Raw genomic sequence first — 26,227 nt, forward strand, 5'->3', positions numbered from 1 at the left:
CTTTCCAGCATTTGGTCCGTAGCCCTTTAGGTTACGGCACTTCAAGCGCATATCCATGTACTTTTTAAATGAGTTGACGGTTTCTGCCTCTACCACCCTGTCAGGCAGTGAGTTCCAGACCCCCCCCCCCACCACCTTTTGGGTGAAAAAATTTCTCCTCAGATCCCCTCTAATCCTTCTACCAATTACTTTAAATCTATTCCCCCTGGTCACTGACCCCGCTGTTAAGGGAATTGGGTCCTCCCGATCCACTCTATCTAGTCCCGTCATAATTTTATACACCACAATTAAATCACACCTCAGCCTCCTTTGTTCCAAAGAAAACAACCCCAGCCTATCCAATCTTTTCTCATAACTAAAATTCTCCAGCCTTGGCAACATCCTCGTAAATCTCCTCTGCACCCACTCTGGTGCAATCACATCTTTCCTTTAATGAGGTGACCAGAACTGTACGCAGTACTCAAGCTGTGGCCTAACCAATGTTTTATACAGTTCCAGCATAATCTCCCTGCTCTTATACTTTATGCCTTGGCTAATAAAGGAAAGTATCCTGTATGCCGCCTTAACCACCTTATCTACCTGTCCTGCTACCTTCAGGGATCTGTGTACGTGCACTCCAAGGTCCCTTACTTCCTCTACACCTCTCAGTATCCTTCCATTTATTGTGTATTCCCTTGCCTTGTTTGCCCTCCCCAAATGCATTACCTGACACTTCTCCGGATTGAATTTCATTTGTCACTTTTCTGCCCACCTGACCAGTCCATTGATATCTTCCTGCAGTCTACAGCTTTCCTCCTCACTATCAACCACACGGCCAATTTTTGTAACATCTGCAAACTTCTTAATCATGCCCCCTACATTTAAGTCTAAATCATTAATATATACCACAAAAAGCAAGGGATCTAGTACTGAGCCCTGTGGAGCCCCACTGGAAACAGCCTTCCAGTCACAAAAACACCCATCGACCATTACCCTTTGCTTCTTGTCACTGAGCCAATTTTGGATCCAACTTGCCACTTTCCCTTGGATCCCATGGGCTTTTTCTTTTTTGACCAATCTGCCATGTGGGGCCTTGTCAAGAGCCTTGCTAAGATCCATGTAGACTACATCAAATGCTTTACCCTCATCTACCCTCCTTGTTACCTCCTCAAAAAATTCAATCAAGTTAGTCAGACACAACCTTCCCTTAACAAATCCATGCTGACTGTCCTTGATTAACCCGTGCCTTTCTAAATGATGATTTATGCTCTCCCTCAGAATTGATTCCAGTAATTTGCCCACCACTGAGGTTAGACTGACTGGCCTATAATTACTTGGTCTATCCCTTTCTCCCTTTTTAAACAACAGTGCAACGTTAGCAGTCCTCCAATCCTCCAGCACCACGCCTGTAGCCAGAGAAGATTGGAAAATGATGGTCAGAGTCTCCATTATTTCCTCCCTTGCTTCTCTTAACAGCCTGGGATACATTTCATCTGGGCCTGGCGACTTATCTACTTTCAAAGATGCGAAACCTTTTAATACTTCCTCTCTCACTATGTTTATCCCATCCAATATTTCACACTCCTCCTCCTTCACTATAATCTCTGCATTGTCCCCCTCTTTTGTGAATTGTAAACAATTTTACAACACCAAGTTATAGTCCAACGATTTTATTTGAAATCTACAAGCTTTCGGAGGCTTCCTCCTTCCTCAGGTAAACATTTACCTGAGGAAGGAGGAAGCCTCCGAAAGCTTGTAGATTTCAAATAAAATCGTTGGACTATAACTTGGTGTTGTAAAATTGTTTACAATTGTCAACCCCAGTCCATCACCGGCATCTCCACATCACCTCTTTTGTGAAGACAGATGCAAAATATTCATTCAGAATCGTACCCACTGCTTCCGCCTCTACACATAGGTTACCTTTTTGGTTTCTAATTGGCCCTACTCTTTCCTTACAAACATACAAACATATGAATTAAGACAGGAGTAGCCCCTTCGACCCCTCAAGCCTGCTCTGCTATTTGATAAAATCATGGCTGATCTGATTGTGACCTCAACCCCACTCTCCCGTCTACCTACTATAACCTTTGATTCCCTTGTTAATCAGGAATCTATCTAACTCAACCTTAAAAATATTCAATGACCCTGCCTCCACCTCTCTCTGGGGAAGGGAGTTCCACAGACTCACGACCCTCAGAGAAAAAAATTCTCCTCATCTCAGTCTTAAATGGGAGAGCCCTTATTTTTAAACTGTGTCCCCTAGTTCTAGTCTCTCCCACAAGGGAAACATCCTCTCAGTATCTACCCCTTCTAGTCCCCTCAGGATCCTATATGTTTCAATTAGATCACCTCTCATTCTTCTAAACTCCAGTGTATACAGGCCCAACTTGTTCAACCTTTCCTCATAAGATAACCTCCTCATCCCAGGAATCAGTCGAGTGAACCTTCTCTGAACCGCCTCCAAAGCAATTATGTCCTTTCTTAAATAAGGAGACCACAACTGCACAGGGAAACAGGGAAATGGCAGAACAATTAAACAAATACTTTGGTTCTGTCTTCATGGAAGAGGACACAAATAATTTCCCAGAAATGCTAGGGAACCAAGGGACTAGTGAGAAGGAGGAATTAAAGGAAATTAGTATTAGTAAAGAAATAATGCTGGAGAAATTAATGGGACTGAAAGCCGATAAATCACCAGGGCCTGATAATCTGCAGCCCAGAGTACTAAAAGAGATAACCATGGAAATAGTGGATGCATTGGTTGTCATCTTCCAAAATTCTATCGATTATGGAACAGTTCCTGCAGATTGGAGGGTGGCAAATGTAACCCCACTATTTAAAAAAGGAGGGAGAGAGAAAACAGGGAACTACAGACCGGTTAGCCTAACATCAGTAGTAGGGAAAATGCTAGAGTCTATTATAAAGGATGTGATAACAGGACATTTAGAAAATATCAACGGGATTAGACAAAGTCAGCATGGAATTAAGAAAGGGAAATCATGTTTGACAAACCTACTGGTAGAATAGATAAAGGAGAACCAGTGGATGTGGTTCATTAGGATTTTCAGAAGGCCTTTGATAAAGTCCCACATAAGAGGTTAGTGTGCAAAATTAAAGCACATGGGATTGGTGGTAATATACTGGCATGGATTGAAAATTAGTTAACAGGTAGGAAACGGTAGGAATAAATGGGTCTTTTTTGGAGTGGCAGGCAGTGATTAGTGGGGTACTGCAGAGATCAGTGCTTGGGCCCCAGCTATTTACAATATATATCAATGATTTGGATGAGAGAACCGAATGTAATATTTCCAAGTTTGCTGACGACACAAAACTAGGTGGGATTGTGAGTTGTGAGAAGGTTGCAAAGAGGCTTCAAGGCGATTTAGACAAGTTGAGTGAGTGGGCAAATACATGGCAGATTCAGTATAATGGGGATAAATGTGAAGTTATCCACTTTGGAAGGAAAAACATAAAGGCAGAGTATTATTTAAATGGTGATAGATTGGGAAATGTTGATGTACAAACGGACCTGGGTGTCCTTGTACACCAGTCACTGAAAGCAAACATGCAGGTGCAGCAAGCAGTTAGGAAGGCACATGGTATTTTGGCCTTCATTGCAAGAGGATTTGAGTATAGGAACAAGGATGTCTTACTGCAGTTGTACTGGGCATTGGTGAGACCACACCTGGAGTATTGTGTGCAGTTTTGGTCTCCTTACCTAAGAAAGGATATACATGCCATAGAGGGAGTGCATCAAAGGTTCACCAGACTGATTCCTGGGATGGCAGGACTGTCGTATGAGGAGAGATTGGGTCGACTCAGCCTGTATTCACTCGAGTTTAGAAGAATGAGAGGGGATCTCATTGAAACATATAAACAGGCCTAGACAGATTGGATGCAGGGAGGATGTTTCCCCTGGCTGGGGAGTCCAGAACGAGGGGTCACATTCTCAGGATACGAGGTAAGACATTTAGGACTGAGATGAGGAGAAATTTCTTCACTCAGAGGGTGGTGAACCTGTGGAATTCTCTACCACAGAAGGCTGTGGAGGCCAAGTCACTGCATATATTTAAGAAGGAGCTAGATAGATTTCTAGACACAAAAGGCATCGAGGGGTATGGGGAGAGTGTGGGAATATGGTATTGAGATAGAGGATCAGCCATGATCATATTGAATGGCGGAGCAGGCTCGACGGGTCGAATGGCCTATTCCTGCTCCTATTTTCTATGTTGCTATGTTTCTATGTATTCTAGATGTTGTCTCACCAGTGCCCAGTACATGCCTTAGTTATCCTTTTGCTCTTTATATATTTATAAAACATCTTTGGGTTTTCCTTGATTTTATTTGCCAGTATTTTTTCATGCCCTCTCTTTGCTTTCCTAATTTCCTTTTTAATTTCACCCCTGCACTTTCTATACTCCTCTAGGCTTTCTGCAGTATTGCACTCTTGATATCTGACGTAAGCTTCCCTTTTTTGTCATATCTTACCCTGTATGCTCCTTGTCATCCAGGGTGCTCTTGATTTGGCAGTCCCACCCTTATGCTTTGTGGGAACATGTTTGTTCCAAACCCTCACTATCTCTCTCTTGAATGCCTCCCACTGCCCTGACTCTGATTTACCTTCAAGTAGCTGTTTCCAGTCCACTTTTGCTAAATCACTTCTCAGCTTAGTAAAATTGGCCTTTCCCCAATTGAGAACTTTTACTCCTGTTCTGTTTTTGTCCTTTTCCATAACTATGCTAAATCTGACTGAATTATGATCACTACCAGCAAAATGCTCTCCCACAGATACTCCTTCCACCTGCTTCATTTCCTGAAACTAAGTCCAGGACTGCCTCCCCGCCCCCCCCCCCCCCCAATTATTGGGCTTGCTACGTACTGGCTAAAAAAGTTCTGCTGAATACAATTTAAGAATGTGTTTAAACCTCAAGTTTCTTTGTAATAGCTTCTTCTATCTTGATAGTACAATTCCAGTCTGTAGTAGAATCATAGAATCTTACAGCACAGAAGGAGGCCATGTGCCTGTGCTGGCTCTTTAAAAGAGCTGTCCAATTAACCCCGCTTTCCTGCCCTTTCCGCATAGCCCTGCAAATTTTGCTTTCAGTATTTCTAATTTTTAACATTATTTGAGAGATGACTGGCCCAACTTTGGATTAGATTTCTTAGATATATTTCATCACATTGTTTCTTACTTAAGTGGAATTGATAATTTTTTAATCCATCCTGCCCGATCCCGTTGATTCCCTTAGAGTCCAAAAATCTATCAATCTCAGTCTTGAATATACTTCTACCATGTTCTTCTACCAACTACTTGTAAATCATGTTATATTTAGCTGACTCTAAGATCTAACTAAGGCAGCACTCCTTCCCTGTATTGCATGTCATTGACAAACTACGCACTCAAACACATAAATGTCACCTATTACCAATGAGGGAGAGGATTTTTTCTGTTCGCTGGGGGAAACAAAATCATGCTTTCATAAAGAAAGTATTTATAATTTCGCTACACCTCCTGTATATTTATTTGGTTAAAATCTGTTCTAGTGACACTTGTGGTTATCAGTGGATTGCAGCACTTTGATTAACATTATCATTTATAATTGAACATTTTCCAGATTTTACTGTTATTTAAAGGAAACTAGAACTGGCAAGCCATCAAGAAAAACAAAGTTACGGAATGTTGTCTCCGGATTTTCCCTCAAATGGTGCAAGAACCTGATAAGTCGTAAGTAAGCAAGTAAATAGTCACATTTATTTTCATTTTTTAATTGTTGCTTGAGAAGACATAAATGAATAAAAGCCATTTAACCCATCAAGTTTGCAAGTATTCTCATGAGGAGAATAAGAAGAACTGTAAATGTTTTAAATCTGAAATAAAAATAGAAAACATTGGAAATGCATCTGAATGCGAAAGATAGATTAAGATTTATAATGTGATACCATTCATCAGAACATAAAGACATAAGAAATAAGAGCAGGAGTAGACCAAACAGCCCTTCAAGCCTGCTCCACCATTCAATAAGATCATGGCTGATCTTCGACCTCAACTCCACTTTCCCGCCCGATCCCCATATCCCTTGATTCCCTTAGAGTCCAACAATCTATCAATCTCAGCCTTGAATATACTCGTGATGTGGAGATGCCGGTGATGGACTGGGGTGTACAAATGTTAGGAATCTTACAACACCAGGTTATAGTCCAACAGTTTTATTTGAAAATCACAAGCTTTCGTCACCTGACTTGAATATACTCAACATTGTTGCACAACTAAGACAACTATATCCTTCCTTAGGTGAGGAGACCAAAACTGTACACAGTACTACAGGTGTGGTCTCACCAAAGCCCTGGACAATTGCAGCAAGACTGCCTCATCCACAGCCCTTTGGGGTAGAGAATTCCAAAGATTCACAACCCTCTGAGTGAAGAAATTTCTCCTCATCTCAGTCCTAAATTGCCAACCTCTTATCCTGAGACTATGCCCCCTAGTTCTAGATTTTCCAGCCAGGGAAAACAGCCTCTCAGCATCTACCCTGTCAAGCCATCTCAGAATCTTATATGTTTCAATGAGATCACCTCTCATTCTTCTAAACTCCTGAGAATATAGGCCCATTCTACTCAATCTCTCCTCATTGGACAACCCTCTCATCCCAGGAATCAATCTAGTGAACCTTTGTTGCACCGCCTCTAAGGCAAGTGTATCCTTCCTTGGGTATGGAGGTTACAACTGTACGCAGTACTTCATAAGCACATAAGCTGCGAGGAGGCGCAGGGCATTGAGCAAGAGGCCCTACCCAATGAGGGCCTTCCAGGACCAATTCTCTTACCTCAACATGACTGGGGAGGATTGCATCCGCCGCCTGAGGTTCACCAAGGAAGTCGTGACCAAGATCTGTTAACTGGTGCGGCCACAACTGCAGCCTCACAGCAAGGCGAGGACAGCATTGCCTGTGGCTGTGAAGGTTACCGTGGCGCTGAATTTCTACGGCTCAGGAGCATTTCAGGCCTCTGCTGGCGACATGTTCAACATCTCGCCGTATGCAGTGCACTGCTGCATAAGGGAGATCACAGACGCTCTCACTAAAGCCCTGTACAATTGCACTCCAACCCCCTTGCAATAAAGGCCAACATACCATTTGCCTTCCTAATTGCTTGTTGTACCTGTATGTTAACTTTCTGTGTTTCGAGTACAAAGACACCCAAATCCCTCGGAACACCAACATTTAATATGTATTCTGTTTTTCTCACCATTTAAAAAATCGATTCTTCCTACCAAAGTGAATAACCTCACAGTTGTTTCGGTGCTACACGGCCTCTCTGACGGATGCGCAAGCACGTTTCCAGCGTGATGTGCGCCGGACGCCATCTTGGTATAGGAGTTAGCACATCCGCAAATACCGAACGCTGGAAGCATGTAAAGTAGGGAGAAAATGTGTGCAACGCTGATTTAAAGTGATAGACATCATTTTCGACCTTAACGCTCAACTCAACGCACGGTCTTATCCCCGACCATCTGAATGTGTCTTACAGTGCCTGAAGGTCCCCTCACCAGTGCTATTTAAAGGGGCCATGCAAGTGTTGTAGGTTAGTTGCTGGATTATTGCTTCTGGCTGCTGATGGGGTAGGAAGTGTTTTTTGAAGCTCCCTATTCTTACTGAGAGTTCCTAGACTACATTTGAGAGCGGTTTGGCAGGTACTGCCTTAAGGTTCGGAAAGTTACAACCGTGGTTGAACAACATTCCTGCCAACCATGGGTGGTCTGCTAGGGCTCCCGCTGGGCATTGAGCACGACTGGGAGCGTGCAGAGAGGCCACGCCCAGCAGGTCAAGCTACGAGGAGGTGCAGGACACTGAGCAGGAGGCCCTACCCAATGAGGGCCTTCCAGGACCAATTCTCTAACCTCAACATGACTGGGGAGGATTGCATCCGACGTCTGAGGTTCACCAAGGAAGCCGTGACCAAGATGTGTCAACTGGTGCGGCCACAACTGCAGCCTCAGAGCAGGGTGAGGACAGCATTGCCTGTGGCTGTGAAGGTCAGTGTGGCGTTGAATTTCTACGGCTCAGGAGCATTTCAGGCCTCTGCTGGCGACATGTTCAACATCTCGCAGTATGCAGTGCACTGCTGCATAAGGGAGATCACAGACGCTCTGTATCAGATGAGGAACAGGTTCATCACCTTCTCTCTCCACAGAGACAAGCAGAACCAGCGAGCACAGGGGTTCGCTCGCATTGCTGGCTTCCCCATGGTGCAGGCTGCCATTGACTGCAAGCATATTGCCCTGCATGCCCCGCACATCAACTCAGCCGTCTTCGTCAACCGAAAGGGCCTCCACTCCCTTAACATGCAGCTGGTATGCGACCACACACACCGAATCATGGAGGTCGATGCCCACTACCCTGGGAGCAGTCATGGCGCCTTCGTCATGCGACAGTCCAACGTGCCAGCTATCTTTCACCCGACTCGGCAAGTCAAAGGCTGGCTACTGGGTGACAAGGGCTATCCCCTCACGCCGTGGCTCATGACACGATCACGAACCCATGCACACGTGCACAGCAGGCCTCTAATGAGAGCCATGCTCCCACACGCAACATCATGGAGCACACCATAGGCCTCCTCAAACAATTCTTCCGCTGCCTAGACCGGTCTGGAGGAGCCCTGCAGTACTCCCCTGAGCAGGTGGGCAGATTCGTGGTGGTCTGTTGGATGCTGCACAACCTCGCCATCATGAGGGACCAGCCTTTGCCACCCTGAACCAGAGGTGGAGGAGGAAGAGACTGAGGAGGAGAAGGGGGTGGAGCCGGAAGAGGAAGCGGAGGAAGACACAAGGGTCTGCAAAGTCTGTGCTCGCCTGCTATCAATAATTTGAACTACATCCCCCAACTCACCAACAGTCCTACATTCCCCACCTTTCCGCTCCCACAAGACAATCAAATCTCCCTCCATCTGATTACACATTGGTTTCCCTCTCAGCTCATCGTATAAATAAAAACCACCACCAAATGCAAAATCAAAGTCTCATTTATCAATGAATAAATGAAATTATGCAAACATAACAGAACTATTCACCCTTGTGCATTCCCTTAGTGCCTTTTGTCCGTGTGCCTTTACCTATCCTAGTGCTCCTACAAGGTGTTTCCCCAGTGGCTGGAGCATGGGTGGTGGGAGGCTGCTGGCCTTCAATGGAGGAACGTCCAGATCGCCTTGGAGGACGACCTCGAGCAGCTCTGGGCCGGGAGATCCTGGCTTCAGACTGCACCATCTCAGCATGGGCTGCAGCAGTCTGACCTGGCTGGCTGATAGACAACAACAGGGGCACTGGTGGAGTGGCAGGGGTGGGAGCGGGAATGCTGTCATCCTGAGAGAGGACAGCAGGTTTGTGTTCCATGGAGCCACTGCCACTCTCCCGGGGCGGCGCCTCAGCAATTCTGGTGATCAGCTGGAGAACAGATTGCTGGAGTGCTGTGACTCCCTAGAAGCCCTGTTCCACAGTGGTCCCTAGAGCCACGATAGCAGCAGTCTGAGCTCCAAATGCAGCAGTCAGACCTTGGATGGCAGATGTTTGTGCTGCAATGGAAGCTGTGACATCAGTCATCAGACGCTGCATCATGGTGGATTCCACAGGTGTGCTGATGGAGGTGACCACCCGTTCCACGTTGGAAAGGATGGGCTCCAAGCTCTGCACAAAGCCCTGTGCCAAGTTGGAGCTGGACTCCTCTGTGCCCCTTCTCATTGTGCGCAGGCTTTCTGGCAGGCTTTCCAGTGCCCCAAGCATTTGATGGTGTACGCCCATCAGCCGTCTTCTGTAGCCCGGAACATCGAAGTCCTCATCTGATTCCTCTGCAGCAGAAGTAGTGAGCGACCTTACCCTCCGGTGAGCTGGCACCTGTGGTATCCGTTCCCTCCGCCCCGGCTCTTGCTCGGTGTCTCACCATGTGCAGATCCCTCCTCTAACCTCACCTCTAAAGGACGCAGTGTCAGTCTCTGAGCTGGTGGAAGCAAGTGTCAGATCAAGTGACGGTGTGGCTTCAGTGTCCTCCTCCTCCTCCTCCTTGGACGGTGCTGTCACGTGTTCTTGGATATCTGCAATGACAAAGGGAAACAGGTTGAGTTGTGGAGTGGGGAGAGGAGCAAGTAAGACGTACGTGCTGACAGCATCTGCAGCATGTGAGTCACAAAAAGTTATGGGAGGAGGGAGGTGTGGGAAAGGAGAAGGAGCATTAGATATGCAGAGACCCCCTTCATCGGGACCTCCAGCGCGGCATATTGTCACAACAGCAGCGACGGCCCGCCCAATGATCCTAAGCATTGTTTCCTGTAGGGGGGTGAGGACGTGTAAACATGCCCATCCACCCTCAGGTCCCTCCTGCTGCCGGCTGTTATGCGCCACCTTCTCCTGCAAGAGAGAGGACAGTATGTTAGTGAGCCTCTTGCAAGATGTATGGGTGATGTGCCTGTTGTGGTCGAATAGCTGCCAGTTTATGTGACTTGTGAGTGGTGGTTGTGTGGCCTGCAAGTGTAGTACCATGTGCGGGTGAGCTGCAGCATGCCGAGTGCAGCATTGCGTATGGATGGGCAGTGTTTGTTGGTGGGTGGGTGATGGGGAGTGTGATGCAGTTGGTAGGATGAGCCACTTGTCACTTGCATTCACTCACCTTGACCACTTGTGTCAAATCATTGAATTTTTTCCAGCACTGCACCCATGTGCATGGTGCAATGCTCCTAGCGTTTACTTACTGCGCCACAGCCTGCCAATGCCTGCGGAGCTGCAGTCTGGAGGGTCTCTGGCCACCCTGCGGGTACGTGTTGGCCCTTCTTTCATTCCACCCCTTTCACCAGGGCCTCCAGAGCATCATCGAAGAAGTATGGAGCTCTCTCTCTCGTGCTGGTCCTGCTATCCTTGTGGCCATCTTTTCCTCCTCCAAGTAAGCTGTGTACCTGCCATTTGAAATGTGCACCTGCACCTTTAAGAGGTGCAGGTTGCTGATGATGTGCACTGTGCACGCCCCATTCCAACTTCCTCATTCTCCGTGCAGTCTCTCAGCAGCGCGGATAGTGCTGGCTGCACGGAGATATCATGATAATTAGTAGGCAGCACGAAATTCACGTGCTGCCTGCGTAGGGGCCATTGGGCGCGGAGTACTAGCGCATCACGCTACCCCTGCCCGAAAACGACCCTGCGTCCTCCTCACAGCTTACCTTTCCACCTAACTTTGTATCGTCAGCATACTTGGATACATTACACTCTGTCCCTTCATCTAAGTCATTAATATAGATTGTAAATAGCTCAGGCCCAAGCACGGATCCTTGCGGCACCCCACTAGTTACAGCCTGCCAACCTAAAAAGGACCCGTTTATTCCTACTCTCTGTTTTCTGTCCTTTAACCAATCCTCTATCCATGCTAATATATTACCCCCAACCCATAAGCTCTTATCTTGTGTAACAATCTTTTGTGTGGCACCTTATCGAATGCCTTTTGAAAATCTAAATACAATACTTCCGCTGGTTCCCTCTTATCTACCCTTCTAGTCACATCCTCAAAAATCTCTAATAGATTTGTCAAGCACAATTTCCCTTTCATAAAACCATATTAACTCTGCCTAATCAAATTATGATTTTCTAAGTGCCCTGTTACCACTTCCTTAATAATGGATTCCAGCATTTTCCCGATGACTGATGTCAGGCTAACTGGCCTGCAGTTCCCTGTTTTCTCTCTCTCTCCTTTCTTGAATAGCGGGGTTACATTTACTACTTTCCAATCCACTGGGACCATTCTAGATTCTAGGGAATTTTGGAAGATCACAACCAATGCGTCCACTATCTCTGCAGCCACCTCTTTTAGAACTCCAGGATGTAGGCCATCAGGTCCAGGGGATTTGTTGGCTTTTAGTCCCATTAATTTCTCCAGTACTTTTCCTGTACTAATCTTAATTACTTTAAGTTCCTCACTCTTATTAGCCCCTTGGTTCCACACTATTCCTGGTATGTTTTTTCTGTCTTCTACTGCGAAGACAGATACAAAATATTTGTTTAACATCTCTGCCATTTCCTTATTCCCCATTATAATTTCTCCTGTCTCAGCCTTTAAGGGACCCATGTTTACTTTCGCTACTCTCTTCCTTTTTACATACTTGTAGAAGCTCTTACTGTCTGTTTTTATATTTCTTGCTAGTTTACACTCATATTCTATTTTCTTCCTCTTTATCAATTACTAGATTTGGGTGTGTCTCTTCATTAAATGGCTCATCAAAAGTAATTTCCAGCTTTATCTGTCTTTATCTTAAAAGAGAATAAATGTAAGGAGTCTTACAACACCAGGTTATAGTCCAACAGCTTTATTTGAAATCACAAGCTTTCGGAGCTTTCCTCCTTCGTCAGGTGAGTGAAGGGTTCCATAAAGGCACAGCATATATAGTCAGAGAACAATGCCTGGTGATTACAGATAATCTTTCCAACTGCCCGTTATCACACCTCGTCATATCCCGTTCTTACGAGGACGTAGTCCATGGTGAGTTTGATGGTGGGATGGAACTTGTTGATGTTATTGTGTAGTCTCGTCAGTGATTCTTCGCTGTGGGTCCATAGGAAGAAAATGTCGTCGATGTATCTGGTGTATACCGTTGGTTGATTTGGTTGGTTGACTTCTTCACTGTTGGACTATAACCTGGTGTTGTACGACTCCTTACATTTGTCCACCCCAGTCCTTCACTGGCATCTCCACATAAAAGAGAATAGTTTGCAAGCACTTGTGTTTTGATTTTTGTGTTATTCTGAATGCATAAATATAAAGCATTTGTAATTCAGAATTAAATACAACTCGTGTAAGTTTTGCACAAAATTTAACAGGAGAAATGTATGGGTGTTGCTGAGGTCTCATCTGTCTGTTCTGATTGTGCCAGTGGACGTTGAAGATCCCATAGAACTATCTAATGGCAAACAGGGAGTTCTCCCAGTGTCCTGGCTAATACGCCTCCCTCAACCAACATCACCAAAAACAGATTAACTGGTCATTCATTGGTGTTTGTTGGATGTTGCTGACACAGAACAACTGCTGTGTTTGCCTATTGCAACAACAGCCACTGCAATTCAAACTAATTCATTGCAAGCAGCATTTTGAGATGTTTTGATGTGACAAGGCACTATGGGGGAGAAATTGGATAGGGGCTGTTTTTGGGTGCAGATAGTGTGATGTGCTATTACCCTGTGCCCAATGACCCCTGTGCAGGCAGGATGCAAGTTTCGGCTGGCCCGAGGACTCACCTGCAATCTGTGTTCCATTCCACACCTTGCACGAGGAATCAATGCAATTTGCACTTTCCACCACCAGAGGGAGCTCAGTCTCTTAAAGGGAGGATGTTTCTTAGAAATCTCTTAAAGGCAGCTGGTACCTGTTATTTGCTGAAAATAACAGCCTACTGTCTGCACGGAGATTGAATGGAGATCAGACATCGCAACGTAAAACACAGATGTGGGTCCCATTCCTATATTTACACACTGATGAGTTATGTTAAAACATTGAATAAAGGGCACTACCAAATCCCACATCCTTCAGTCTGCATACCAGACCTCACCAATCTGCCGATCTGAGTTGGCACCAGACCTGCGGGAGTCCGTGCACCAAGGTTCTCTGCTGATGCACTAGGGACCTTGGTGCAAGAGGTGGACAGAAGGAGGGACATTCTATATCTGTGGTGGGGATGGGGGTTAGGGGGCAAGAGGCCCACCAGACATATATCCAAACGGCAGTGGGAGGCAGCGGGGCACGAAGTCAATGCCATGCGCACAGCATCATGAACATGGATGCAATGCAGGAAGAAGTTCAATGCTTTGACATGAGTGGTCAAGGTGAGTGAATTCACTTGTCAAGTGGCGTCTCATACCAACCGCACCAAGCACTGCACCCCCCATCACCCACATAACAACAAACTCTTTCCATCAGTACTCAACTCTTCCAACCAGATGCTTCCTCTCACCCTTACACATTACCACTGTTTCAATTCACAGGCCACACACACTGGCAGCTATTCAACCATGACAAGCACATCACCCAGACACACGTCCCGCTTTTTTGCAGGAGAAGGTGGCGCATATCAGGAGGCAGCAAGTGGCAGTGGCATTTAGCCCCTCGAGCCTGTTTCACCATACAATGAGATCATAGTGGATCTGTGACCTAACTCCATATACCCGCCTTAGCCCCATATCCCTTAATACCCTTGGTTCACAGAAATCTATCAATCTCAGATTTAATGTTCACAAGTGAGCAAGCATCAACTGCCGTTTCCAGAAGAGCGTTCCCAACGTCTCTCACCTTTTGCATGTGGAAGCATTTCTTAACTTCACTCCTGCACGTCCTGGCTCTAAATGTTAGGCTATGTCCCCTGGTACTAGTACTCAAGTCTAGGAGACCTCCAAAAACAGTTACAAATGCCTCGGCAGCCAGAAGCAAAAAACCAGCCACTAACCTGTAAATCCTGCATGGTCCCTTTAAGTAGTGCTGGTTGGGGCGGCGGGGTGGGGGGGGGGGTCCTCCAGGCATTCTAAGACATGTTGAATAATTACTTTGCGTCAGTATTTACAGTAGAAAAAGAGGATAGCATGCCGGAAATCCCAAGAAAACTAATATTGAATCGGGGACAGGGACTCGATAAAATTAATATAAGTAAAGCAACAGTAATGAAAAAAATAATCGCACTAAAGAGTGACAAATCCCCAGGACCAGATGGTTTCCATCCCAGGGTTTTAAAGGAAGTAGGTGAGCACATTGCAGATGCTCTAACTATAATCTTTCAAAGTTCTCTAGATTCAGGAACTGTCCCTCTGGATTGGAAAATTGCACATGTCACTCCGCTTTTTAAGAAAGGAGAGAGAGGGAAACCGGGGAATTATAGACCAGTTAGCCTAACATCTGTTGTGGGGAAAATGCTGGAGTCTATAATTAAGGATAGGGTGACTGAACACCTCGAGAATTTTCAGTTAATCAGAGACCCAGCATGGATTTGTGAAAGGTAGGTCGTGCCTGGCAAACCTGATTGAATTTTTTGAAGAGGTGACTAAAGTAGTGGACAGGGGAATGTCAATGGATGTTATTTATATGGACTTCCAGAAGACATCTGATAAGGTCCCAAATAAGAGACTGTTAGCTAAGATAGAAGTCCATGCAATTGAGGGAAAAGTACGGACTTGGTTAGGAAGTTGGCTGAGCGAAAGGCGACAGAGAGTAGGGATAATGGGTAGGTACTCACATTAGCAGGATATGACTGGTGGAGTCCCGCAGGGATCTGTCTTGGGGCCTCAATTATTCACAATATTTATTAACAACTTAGATGAAGGCATAGAGAGTCTCATATCTAAGTTTGCCGATGACACAAAGATTGGTGACATTGTAAGCAGTGTAGATGAAAACATAAAATTACAAAGCGATATTGATAGATTAGGTGAATGGGCAAAACTGTGGCAAATGGAATTCAGTGTAGGCAAATGTGAGGTCATCACTTTGGATCAAAAAAGGATAGAACAGGGTACTTTCTAAATGGTAAAACGTTAAAAACAGTGGATGTCCAAAGGGACTTAGGGGTTCAGGTACATAGATCATTGAAGTGTCATGAAAAGGTGCAGAAAATAATCAAGAAGCCTAATGGAATGCTGGCCTTTATATCTAGAGGACTAGAGTACAAGGGGGCAGAAGTTATGCTGCAGCTACGCAAAACCCTGGTTAGACCGCACCTGGAGTACTGTGAGCAGTTCTGGGCACCGCACCTTCGGAAGGACATATTGGCCTTGGAGGGAGTGCAGCGTAGGTTTACTTGAATGATACCCGGACTTCAAGGGTTAAGTTACGAGGAGAGATTACACAAATTGGGGTTGTATTCTCTGGAGTTTCGAAGGTTAAGGGGTGATCTGATCGAAGTTTATAAGATATTAAGGGGAACAGATAGGGTGGATAGAGAGAAACTATTTCCGCTGGTTGGGGATTCTAGGGGCTCGAATTTAGCAGGCCTGCGGGTTCCCAGCGGGTGGTCCTCCGGGAGCGTCGAAAACGCGGACGGGTAATTGTGTGCGTCCCCCACGCGATCGCGGGATAATTGGACCCATTAAGGCCTGCTTCCGGGTTCTGCGCTCCCCAGCTGCGAGCCGGCCGGCTGCGCATGCGCAGTACCGTCGACGCGATGTAGGAGCTCCAGTTAAAGGGGCAGTCTCCCAAAGCCCCTCCTGCTGCAAGCAAGAGGTTTGAGACGATGGCTCAGCCAAGGGGAAAGGCTGCGCCCCGTTTTTCAGATCTGGCACTGCAGCTGATGCTGGAGGGCGTGAGGAGGAGGAGGGAAACACTCTTCCCTGAGGATGGGCGCAAGTTCCCTGCCGCCGCAACCAGGAAGGCATGGGCAGAGGTGGCGGCGGAGGTGAGCAGCAGGGGCAACACCCCAAGGACTTGGGAGCAGTGCCGCAAGCGCTTCAATGACCTGACTAGGTCTGGCAAGGTGAGTACACCAACGCACCCTCCCACATCCCGTCCCCACCATCACGCCAAGCAGATCACAACCCCCTCCTGCACAGCCACCACTGCGCTCCATCAGCAATCCTCACAGCCACTCATTCACCATCCTCGCCGTGCACGCAAGTACCCACCGTCCCTGACCCCACCCGAACACTACCACACACCCCAATCCCCATGCAATGGGATGGGCACGTGGCCCACACTTCCTCCCATCCGTTCCGCGCCACGCTCAACCCAACCACACCGATGCTCGATGCGTCTCACGATGCAAGACGCACCCACTCACACATCTGTGTTTTGCCTTCACAGGAGAAGAGGAGCAAGAACAACCGCGAAAGGGCACGCACCGGAGGTGGGCCGCCGCAAGTGGTGGAGCTCACCGACGCAGAGGTGGAGGCGCTCGACCTCGCCCGCACGCGACATTGCCTGTCGGTGGCCGATGGCGAGTGTGTCGCTGCCGAAACGGCCGGTAAGGGAAAGCTGACACTCAACACCCATGATCGCGAGTGACCGTATCATCACCTGCCATCAGGCGCACTGTCAAGTTGGTCCACATGCCTCAAAGTGCCCTCTGTTCTCTTGCAGGTGCGTCTTTGGATCAAGCGAGCATGGAGGGCGATTCCTCAGAGGACATGGCGGTCTCTGAGGGTGCATCGTCACATCAGAGCCAACCATCCACCAGCGCAGAGACACGCACCTCGGTGGGTCCCCCTCGCCAACTAGTTGGGGTAGCAGTTGGTGAGTCACTGCGCACGAGTGAGCATGAGCAGACCCTGGTGGCAGGGGCAGCCGCGGAGGGTCCGCGACGAAGGGAGCACTCATCTCCAGGCTCTGCGCAGCCGGACCCAGATGCTGAACCCAGGGGGCCACCAGAGAAAAGGAGAGTCGTCGAGGGCCACCAGCTAATTGCTGAGGTGCTGGCAGAGGTGCCGCGCGCATTGTCCACAATAGCGCAGACGATGGAGGAGTCCACCTACTGCATGTGGGCATTGGTGGCGCAGGCACAGGAGGGTACCGGCGACACAGTGTCGCGTGTAGGTGCGGGACTGTCTGCGGTGGAGGACAGGCTGGCCTCCCTCGAGCGTCACGCACAGCTCCACTTCGAGTCCTTGCAGGCCCTCACAACGTCTGTACGGATTCAGGGTGAGCAACATTCCGACGCCACCAACAGGCTGAGGGATACACTAGGGGTGGCCTTGCAAGGCCTCACACATGCCATCCAAACTGCCGTCCAGCAGGGTGGAAGGGGTGATGTGGGCCGAGGCCAAGAGAGGGATGATGGTGACCGGGGACATGGAAGCGGGGACGCCTCTCAAGGCGTCCCCACGTCCCACCCGTCGCCCACCTCTCAACCAGCACCCGCAATGGTGCCTCCTCTCCAGGTGGCCGAGTCTGCCCCTGCCCCGGTGCAGGAGGAGCAGTCTGTGGAGGTGCCCTCACGGGCACCGAAACCCAGGGGCCGTCCGCCAAAAGCATCTACCCGGTCAAGGCAAGAAGACGAGCAACCTGCCACTACCTCTGCTGGAGCCACAGGGGTAGCACCACGTAGGGGTTCCCGGAGAAGAATTCCAAAGGCCTTATAATCACAAAGGGAATACACCAGGGTGTTTATTATTTTGTACTTTGTTTCTTAAATGATGTCACATTCCACATATTAAATAGTCTATTCTCACCACTCCTGCCACCTCTCGTCCATTCTTCCGCGGCTTGTGCAGTAGTTGCGTTCCGTGGAGGCCATCATGACGGCGAACACCTGCTGCCACCCATTGGGCACACTGCTGTGGGTGCAGGATTACTGGCAGCACTCTTCAGTGGAGGGGGCTGGTATGGCCGCTCGCATGTGCAGGTGAGGAGATGCGAGCACCTCGCAGTGTCTGACTCTAGGAGAACCGTTGACGTATGAGTGCGTCCCTGGCCCGGCGACCATCCCGGTGAGTCGCGGCTCGGCGCATGGGTCGTCCAACATCCTCGGGCGCGTCCTCCTCCTCCGCCTCCTCCGCCTCCGCCTCCTCCTCCTCCTCCTCCTCCTCCTCCTCCTCGCCCTCGCCTTCCTCAATGTGGGTGGCGGGTGTGGATGGGGCCTCCTCCAGCGGCACCCCTCTCTGTTGGGCCATGTTGTGCAGGGCACAGCAGACAACTATGATTCGTCCCACTCTGAATGGTGTGTATTGGAGCGCTCCCCCAGAACGATCAAGACACCTGAAGCGCATCTTGAGAAGCCCTATGGTCTGCTCAATTGTAGACCTGGTAGCAGTGTGGCTGTCATTGTACCGACGCTCCGGCTCGGTGATGGGGTTCCTCAGAGGTGTCATGAGCCACGTGTGGAGGGGATACCCCTTGTCGCCGAGGAGCCAGCCGTTGCCGGCGTTGGGTGCCTGCAGGATGGGCGGGACGGCGGACTCCCTGAGGACAAAGGCATCGTGGCAGCTGCCGGGGTATCTGGCGCACACGTGTAGGAATCTCTGGCGGAGGTCACAGATGAGCTGGGCGTTCATGGAGTGATACCCCTTCCTGTTGATGAACAGCCCTGGCTCATGCGGAGGTGCCCGTATTGCGATGTGGGTGCAGTCGATTACACCCTGCACCCGTGGGAAGCCGGCCATGGCATGGAATCCAACCGCCCTCTCCATCTGGCTGCGCTCGTCCATGGCGAAGTTGATGTAGTGGGAGGCCCTGCGGAACAACCCATCGGTGACCTGCCTTATGCACTTGTGTGCAGAGGACTGACAGACCCCGGTGATGTCCCCGGTGGCACCCTGGAAGGAACCGGATGCGAAGAAGTTGAGGGCAGTGGTGACTTTGACGGCGACAGGTAAGAAGATGCTGCTTGGTCCATCAGGGAGCAGCTCGTCGTTAAGGAGGCTGCAGATGTCGGCGACTACCTGGCGATTGACTCTGAGCCTCCGTATGCACTGCTCCTCGGAGAGGTCCATGAAGCTGAGCCTCGCTCTGTACACCCTGTGCGGAGGGTAGTGCCTCCTGCGACGCATCTCTCTCTGCGGTTGCCCTCCCTCCTGCTGTGGGTGGGTGTGCCGCAGCACCGTGTTGGGGGGCCCCACGTCTCCGAGGCGGACGGCGTGGACTGCGAGGCTGCTGGTGCTGGTCATCCTGTTCGTCCTCCGACGATGTCAACGCACCACCCATCTGGCAGGTGTTAGTGTGAGGGGTTGTGCAGGGTAGGTGGGTGGGTCCTCGGACTGGGGCTGCGGTTTCGTGTCGGTCTGTCCTCTGGCTTGGCGGGGGTTGGTGGAGGGCAGGGGTTGCCCTATGTGACGCGGTGGCCTCCTGCGTGGGTAAGGGCGCTCCCCCGTGGAGCGCACCTTGGCACCTGGCACAGGCTGCTGGCTGCAACACGCCTGGTTTGAAGGGTCCTGTTTCCCCCAGTGTGGGAAACTGACTGCTTTGACCGTAAAATCCCACACTTCCTCTTTTGACAGCTGCTTCAGCTCATTAACTGACCACAACGAGCAAGTTAAGTGCTCTCAAGTGGAACCCCGCTGGCTTTAATTGCCTGCGGGATTCCCACCAGCGGGGCTTGCGCGCGCAGCCCCGCACGTCAGCGCGGTACCCGGAAGTGGCCGGGATTTCGTCCGAATCCGGTCACGTGATCGGAGATCGGGATTTTCGGGGCCCCCCCGCTGGAAACCCGCAGGTAACCCGACCCTAAAATCGAGCCCTAGGAGTCGGGGGCACAGTCTAAAAATTAGAGCCAGACCTTTCAGGAGTGAGATTAGAAAACATTTCTACACACAAAGGGTGGTAGAAGTTTGGAACTCTCTTCTGCAAATGGCAATTGACACTAGCTCAATTGCTAAATTTAAATGTAAGATAGATAGGTTTTTGGCAACCAAAGATATTAAGGGATATGGGCCAAAGGCAGGTATATGGAGCTAGATCACAGATCAGCCATGATCTTATCAAATGACGGAGCAGGCTCGAGGGGCTGAATGGCCTACTCCTGTTCCTATATTCCTATGTTCCTAAGACACGTTCAAATGGTCAGGGTTAAGCGTTAAGTTCCAAAATGGTGTCTACCACTTTAAATCAGCGTTGCACACTGATTGAAGCTATTTTCTTCCTACTTTACATGATTCCAGCATTCGTTATCTGCGCCTGCGCTAACTCCTCTACCAAGATGGCGCCTAGCGCACGTCACGCATGAAACCATGGTACCCCACTCATGGAACCTGCTGCTCTTCCTCCTTTGCCATTTTTATTCATAACAGGGATATGCCTATTGGGTGGGCCATTCCAGCTGCTTAGTCCTTTTGAATGTGTGGGTGTTGGCGGGATGGGTGGGTGAGGGCTCAAAAACGTGTGCACTGAGATTGAGAGCACTTTGGTTAAATATAGTGCAGGCCTCAGAATTTTTTTTTACAATGTGAAGAAAATCACTATTGAACTCCAGAAATCTTAATTATGCCGATATCAGATGACTTTGGTCTGTACTGTGCTCATATTTCTGGGCGCCGGTGCATTACTGGTGTGAATGCTGGAAAGTCATGTGAGCAGGTCTTTTGCATGGGGTGGAGCTATGCAAATGAGCGACAGTGGGTTTTGGCGGTTGTATTTCAGAAACAGCGCAAACGATCGAGGAAATCTGTACGTACCATTGTTTCGGCGTAAAACCGACGTAAATCAGAATGCTGAAAATTTCCAGGAAATTCAGGGCCATCATTTTCACATGCCTTACTACCTTGATGCCAAGCATCGTTCTACTCACTCTTCAATCAAATGCAAGTTGTTGTTGTTCGATCTAAGATCAGCCCTTTATCAATGTTTCATCTCAGTAATCAATCATCATTCCAAGTTGCACTCTGCTGCAAGTTAACATCCTAGAATTTGAAGAGCTCTGGATATAGCTAGAGCTGTTATAAAGTGTTTAACCACCTGTCTGCCTGTCTCTGTATCTATATTTTTGCATCTAGTGCACAGTGTCCATAGAGCAAGAAGTATATTTAGGGCACGGGAACATTTTTGACTTGTGCAGTGGGTGCACCTCATCCTGATTGACACCTTCCTCCTGTGCTACTAGTTCTGAGCCCCTTCCCCTGTACTGCAGCATCAGAACTCCCCCATCCCTCATTGATGTCAGCCCCCATTTCCTTTCCCCTGAGCGCTGCCAATCCCCAACAGTACCTCCCTTGAGTGCTGCCATGTCTCAGCCCTCCCACCCTAAATGCTGCCTTGGCATAGTACCCCCATCCCTCCCACCCCTCCCCTCTCCGTCAAGTACTACCGGGTCCCGGTCACTGCCAAAGTGCTGCCTTGCTCTGCTCCCAAAGCCATAGTCTATCACTCCCTCCAACCCAATCCCATGCCATCTATGCTCACTCTATGTCAACCTCCAAACTCAGGTCCCAGCCCTTATACTCTCTTCTGACCTCAACCACTGACCACAATGCCTCACTTTCTCTTTCAGTGGTGTGTTTTTTATCAGTTTACAGGCAGTCTGATCCTGGTACCTGTCTCCAACTCAGTATATAGACATTGGGAGACATACAGAAGAGAAAGGAGACAAAAGGAAGTAGAGACTTACAGAAGAAGAAGAAAAAACAACAACAATGCATCTTAACATAGTAAATGTCTTAAGGCACTTCACAAATGAGAAACAGATGCTGAAGAGAATAGGAATAACAGGCGAGATGATTGAAAGCTTGGTTGAAAAGCTTTCGAGGAGGCTCAGATCTCATTCCCCCGACCTCTGACCCCTATGAGTTCTGGCCCATCGTGACTCATAACCTCCTGATTTCCCATCCAAACTCTTCAACCCCCAACATACCCAGCACCCTTACTTGCACCCCTGATCCCTGGGACCTTTCCTCCCAATGATCCTCATGGTAGCTAAGCCGCCTTTGAAGTTATAAATAACACAAATTCTTTTCAAGCACTTAAATTCATTATTCTGTGCAAATGTACAGTGTAAACTTTTTAAGTAACTTAATGAATCAAAAACCTCTCTTTAGCTCACATCTTTGAGGCTTTTTATAAAAAGCTTTACAGTTAACAAAAATATTGAGGACTCAAAGCATTTTGAATGGTAAACTGCCAGTGAAACCAATTACAGTCAATTAGTGGCTACCTGGGTAGGAGGCAGTGATGACAAAGGTAGAAGAAACATAGTATTAGTTTACTGGCTCTACTAATTTATTAATTTGCTAGTTTGCCAGTTGCTCTGTTTATTCATTAATCTACTGATGCCCACTGCTCCATTAATTTATTGATTAATTGCCTTACCCGCTGGTCTACAAATTTATTAGTTTACTGGTGTCTGTTGCTCCATTACTTTATTGATTTGTTTGTGTGCTCCCTCCTGTATGAATGTATTAATTCATTGGTGCCCACTTCTCCAATAACACTTTGTTCTGATAAACGGTCAAACACTCGGAATATAATTACCTGCCATTTCTCTTTACAAATGCTATGTTGGTTGGAGCAAAGGTGTTTCTCTGCACTATAGGTTGATGAGCTGGGAGATGAAAATCGAATCGCTGATGGGAGTGTGTAATTAGGATGTGACAAGTTTACATGAGCAGTTTCTATTGTAAATGGCATAGGAATTTGTAATGGGAAAAGCTACCAACAGGAAGTAAGGTTTTGTAGACTGGAACTGTAGGCAGACATAAGATTTTTATATAGATATATAATGGAGTGATAGATATACTGACTGTAAACATTGACAGGAGGTTGGTGAGTAACTGTGTCAATAAAGAAGAGCAAGACGTAATCATCTCAATATAATTTGTCCTGGTACCGAATTGCATCAGTCATTCTAAACCTTATTGACATCAACTGTATGAAGAAACTACAGTTGTGTTTATTTGAGCCAATATATTGTATCACTGTTATTAAATCAGATTACCAGTGAAAATAGCACCAGAATGGGATCATTGGTTAGCTTTACTCTTTCTTTTGTGATTCTGATGTTTTTGGAGATTTATTTGTTTCTTTTATCTATAAAATATTTATAGTGAATAATTATATGCATACAAATGAGAGTTATACAGTGTATATTTGAACTCATTTTAAAATAATTCCACAGCCTGTGTTTACAGTGTCTATGAGGGATTGGATTTTCTGGGGAATGACTTTCGGACAGTTGATGTGAAGAAATACCAGGATTGTCAAGATGAGTGTACAGAAGATCGCCATTGTCAGTTCTTTACATATGTAACACATGATTATCATAATGTTGTTCAGCGGTAGGTTCATACATTTTTATGTGACCTTCTAAATCTAAGCGACTCAAAAATTGGTGTTACTAGACCAGAATCTTGTTCCTTTTATGTGATCATACTCAACCTAGAACCAGAATAAATACAGCAACCTACAGAATAATAGATTTATCAGCAAGCCACAACGATGGAAGCACAATAAATAAAACATTTGTCTGCAAAGGTGAAGTTGTTTCTAGTTGGATTACCAGAAAATAAAGAAGTTTACCGTGTGCTTGTTTTGCCCCTCTTTAGTAAGATCTGCTACCTGAAAAAGAGTGAAAAAGGGATTCCACCGAGAATTAATATTCTCGACAATGTTGTATCTGGATTTTCTTTAAAGGGATGTGGATTATCTGCTGCAGGTAAAGGAGTGACCTATTCAATCTTTTGATCTGTGAAATGAATCAGTCAGGGCTGATTTTATACAGCACTGCCATAAGCCTGTGTATAAAACAGAGCTATAAAGCTATGGAACAGCTAACTGAACTCAATTGTCCTGTATTTTTATTCACTGAGTTAATATTTTGTATGTTGGACATTTCAGAATTATGGGGCAAAAAATAGCAATAGCATTATGTAAGTAATTTAAGACTGTCTTTGGAGCAGTGAGGGACTGAGAAATGGTCTCTCTTATATGATTGAAATGGCCACAGAATCACACTGCAGCAACAGTCGCCACCTTCAGGGGAGGAGTGGTAAAAACAATTTAGCTGTTGGATTATGGCTAATAATGAGACATTCATAAGCAGAGTGGGCTATTACTAGTAACCCAAAGTACTGCAGTCTGACCAAATGCCTGTCAATACTTAAAAAATATACAGAATAAGGGGGAAGTTTTCTGCTCTGCACCATGTGTAATGAAATGGTAAACCTGTTCTTTATAAACGGGTTAACAGTTTCATTACACAGAGCACACAGAGGAAATCATCCCCCATAGTCTTTCCTTGCTGAACATTTAAAATATTGTAGGATTTCTGCAATCCATTGAACTCTTTTTCATTTTATCTGATACACAGTTTGCAAAAAGGCGCTTTTGCAGGATGTTGATTTTCCTGGAGATGATATTACTAGTGTACTGGCTCCCAACGCTGAAACATGCCAACTGATTTGCACATACTATCCTAATTGTTTGTTTTTTACATACTTAAAAAGCAATTGGATCAAGGACTCCAGGAAGTAAGTCTCAGTCAAAAAATGTCAAAGTATTTTATTTGCTTTGTCCAATTGAGCTGTAATATTATTAGGTTAGAAACGATATTGAAGGGGTCAGAACCAGGCCCTATGGTTAATTTTGGGGAAATTTTTACTTGACACCAGTGCTTGACTTATTCATAAATTGAGAAATATTGATTGTAAAAATTTAAAAAGTTTACACAGTTTTATACTAATTTTCAATTTCTTCACAGAAATTTTTGTTACTTGAAGAAAACTGACATGGGACTCCCTTCATTGTCAAAGCCATTAAGAAATGTAGTATCTGGTTATTCACTTCGAACTTGCCCAACCATTCCTGGTATGTAGAATTTATCATGCTTTACTAGTTTCTCAGTTTTTTTCTTTTCAAGCACCTTTAACAAATTCACACTTGAAGTTGCAGAGATTTTGGATTTTGTATCTCAACAATTTGAACAATATTGTATATGGCCTAACATTTTCTTTTAAGTGATGCTGCATTAGATCCAAATGACATATAATGAATAGGGCTTTTGCTGCCGGAACAGATCCTGACAAAGAACTGCACTGGAAGAGAGATCACAAGATAATTATGGATAAGGAAGGCCATTTGGCCCATCTTAATTCAATCATCCAGAGAGAAATTAGTGCCCCCACACCATTGTAGCATCCAATTATTTCTTAAATGATTCCAGGGTTTTTGCCTCCATTAATCTATCTGGAAGTTTATATCACGCATTGATCACTCTTTCCATGTAGAACAGTTTCCTGATATCAGTCCTAAAATTAGCTTTTTGCTAGTTTGAACCATAGTTGTTCTTCCACAGTTTAGTTTAGAGTAATATTCTAGCTTAACTTTTTTCTACATGCTATAAGATCACCTCTCAGACACTTCTTTTCTAGACTGAAAACCCCAAGTTTCTCCACTCTTTCCTTATAATTGAGACCCCTGACAACTGGAGTCAGTCTAGTATTTTTTACAGAATCATAGAATCATACAGTACCGATAGAGGCCATTTGGCCTATCATTGTCTATGCTGGCTCTTTGAAAGAGCTATCCAATTAATCCCACTCCCCTGCTCTTTCCCCATAGCCCTGAAAATTTCTCCTTTTCAACTATATGTCCAACTTCCTTTTGAAAGTTACTATTGAATTTGCTTCCACCACCCTTTTAGGCAGTGCATTCCAGATCATAACAACTCGCTGCGTAACAAATTTTCTCATTTCCCCCGCTGGATTTTTTGCCAATTATCTTAAATCTGGGTTCTCTGTTTACTGACCCTCCTGCCATTGGAAACAGTTTCTCCCCATCTACTCTCTCAAAACCCATTTCTTCTCTGCATTGCCTCCAGCAATGGAATGCCT

At 46.7% G+C, this 26,227-nt stretch overlaps 1 protein-coding gene across 1 annotated transcript in view; it reads left to right on the forward strand.

The window, feature by feature from the left end:
• The window catches only part of LOC137323287 (plasma kallikrein-like), an 87,913-nt gene that overhangs the window by 25,110 nt on the left and 36,576 nt on the right, over positions 1–26,227 (forward strand). The window contains exons 8-12 of the mRNA XM_067986780.1: positions 5,598–5,707; positions 23,515–23,674; positions 23,942–24,051; positions 24,706–24,865; positions 25,096–25,202. Coding sequence (XP_067842881.1) covers positions 5,598–5,707; positions 23,515–23,674; positions 23,942–24,051; positions 24,706–24,865; positions 25,096–25,202 — 647 coding nt within the window. The remainder of the gene's footprint in view (positions 1–5,597; positions 5,708–23,514; positions 23,675–23,941; positions 24,052–24,705; positions 24,866–25,095; positions 25,203–26,227) is intronic.

Source organism: Heptranchias perlo, chromosome 1 (genome assembly GCF_035084215.1).
Source record: "Heptranchias perlo isolate sHepPer1 chromosome 1, sHepPer1.hap1, whole genome shotgun sequence".
Classification (NCBI taxonomy): domain Eukaryota; kingdom Metazoa; phylum Chordata; class Chondrichthyes; order Hexanchiformes; family Hexanchidae; genus Heptranchias; species Heptranchias perlo.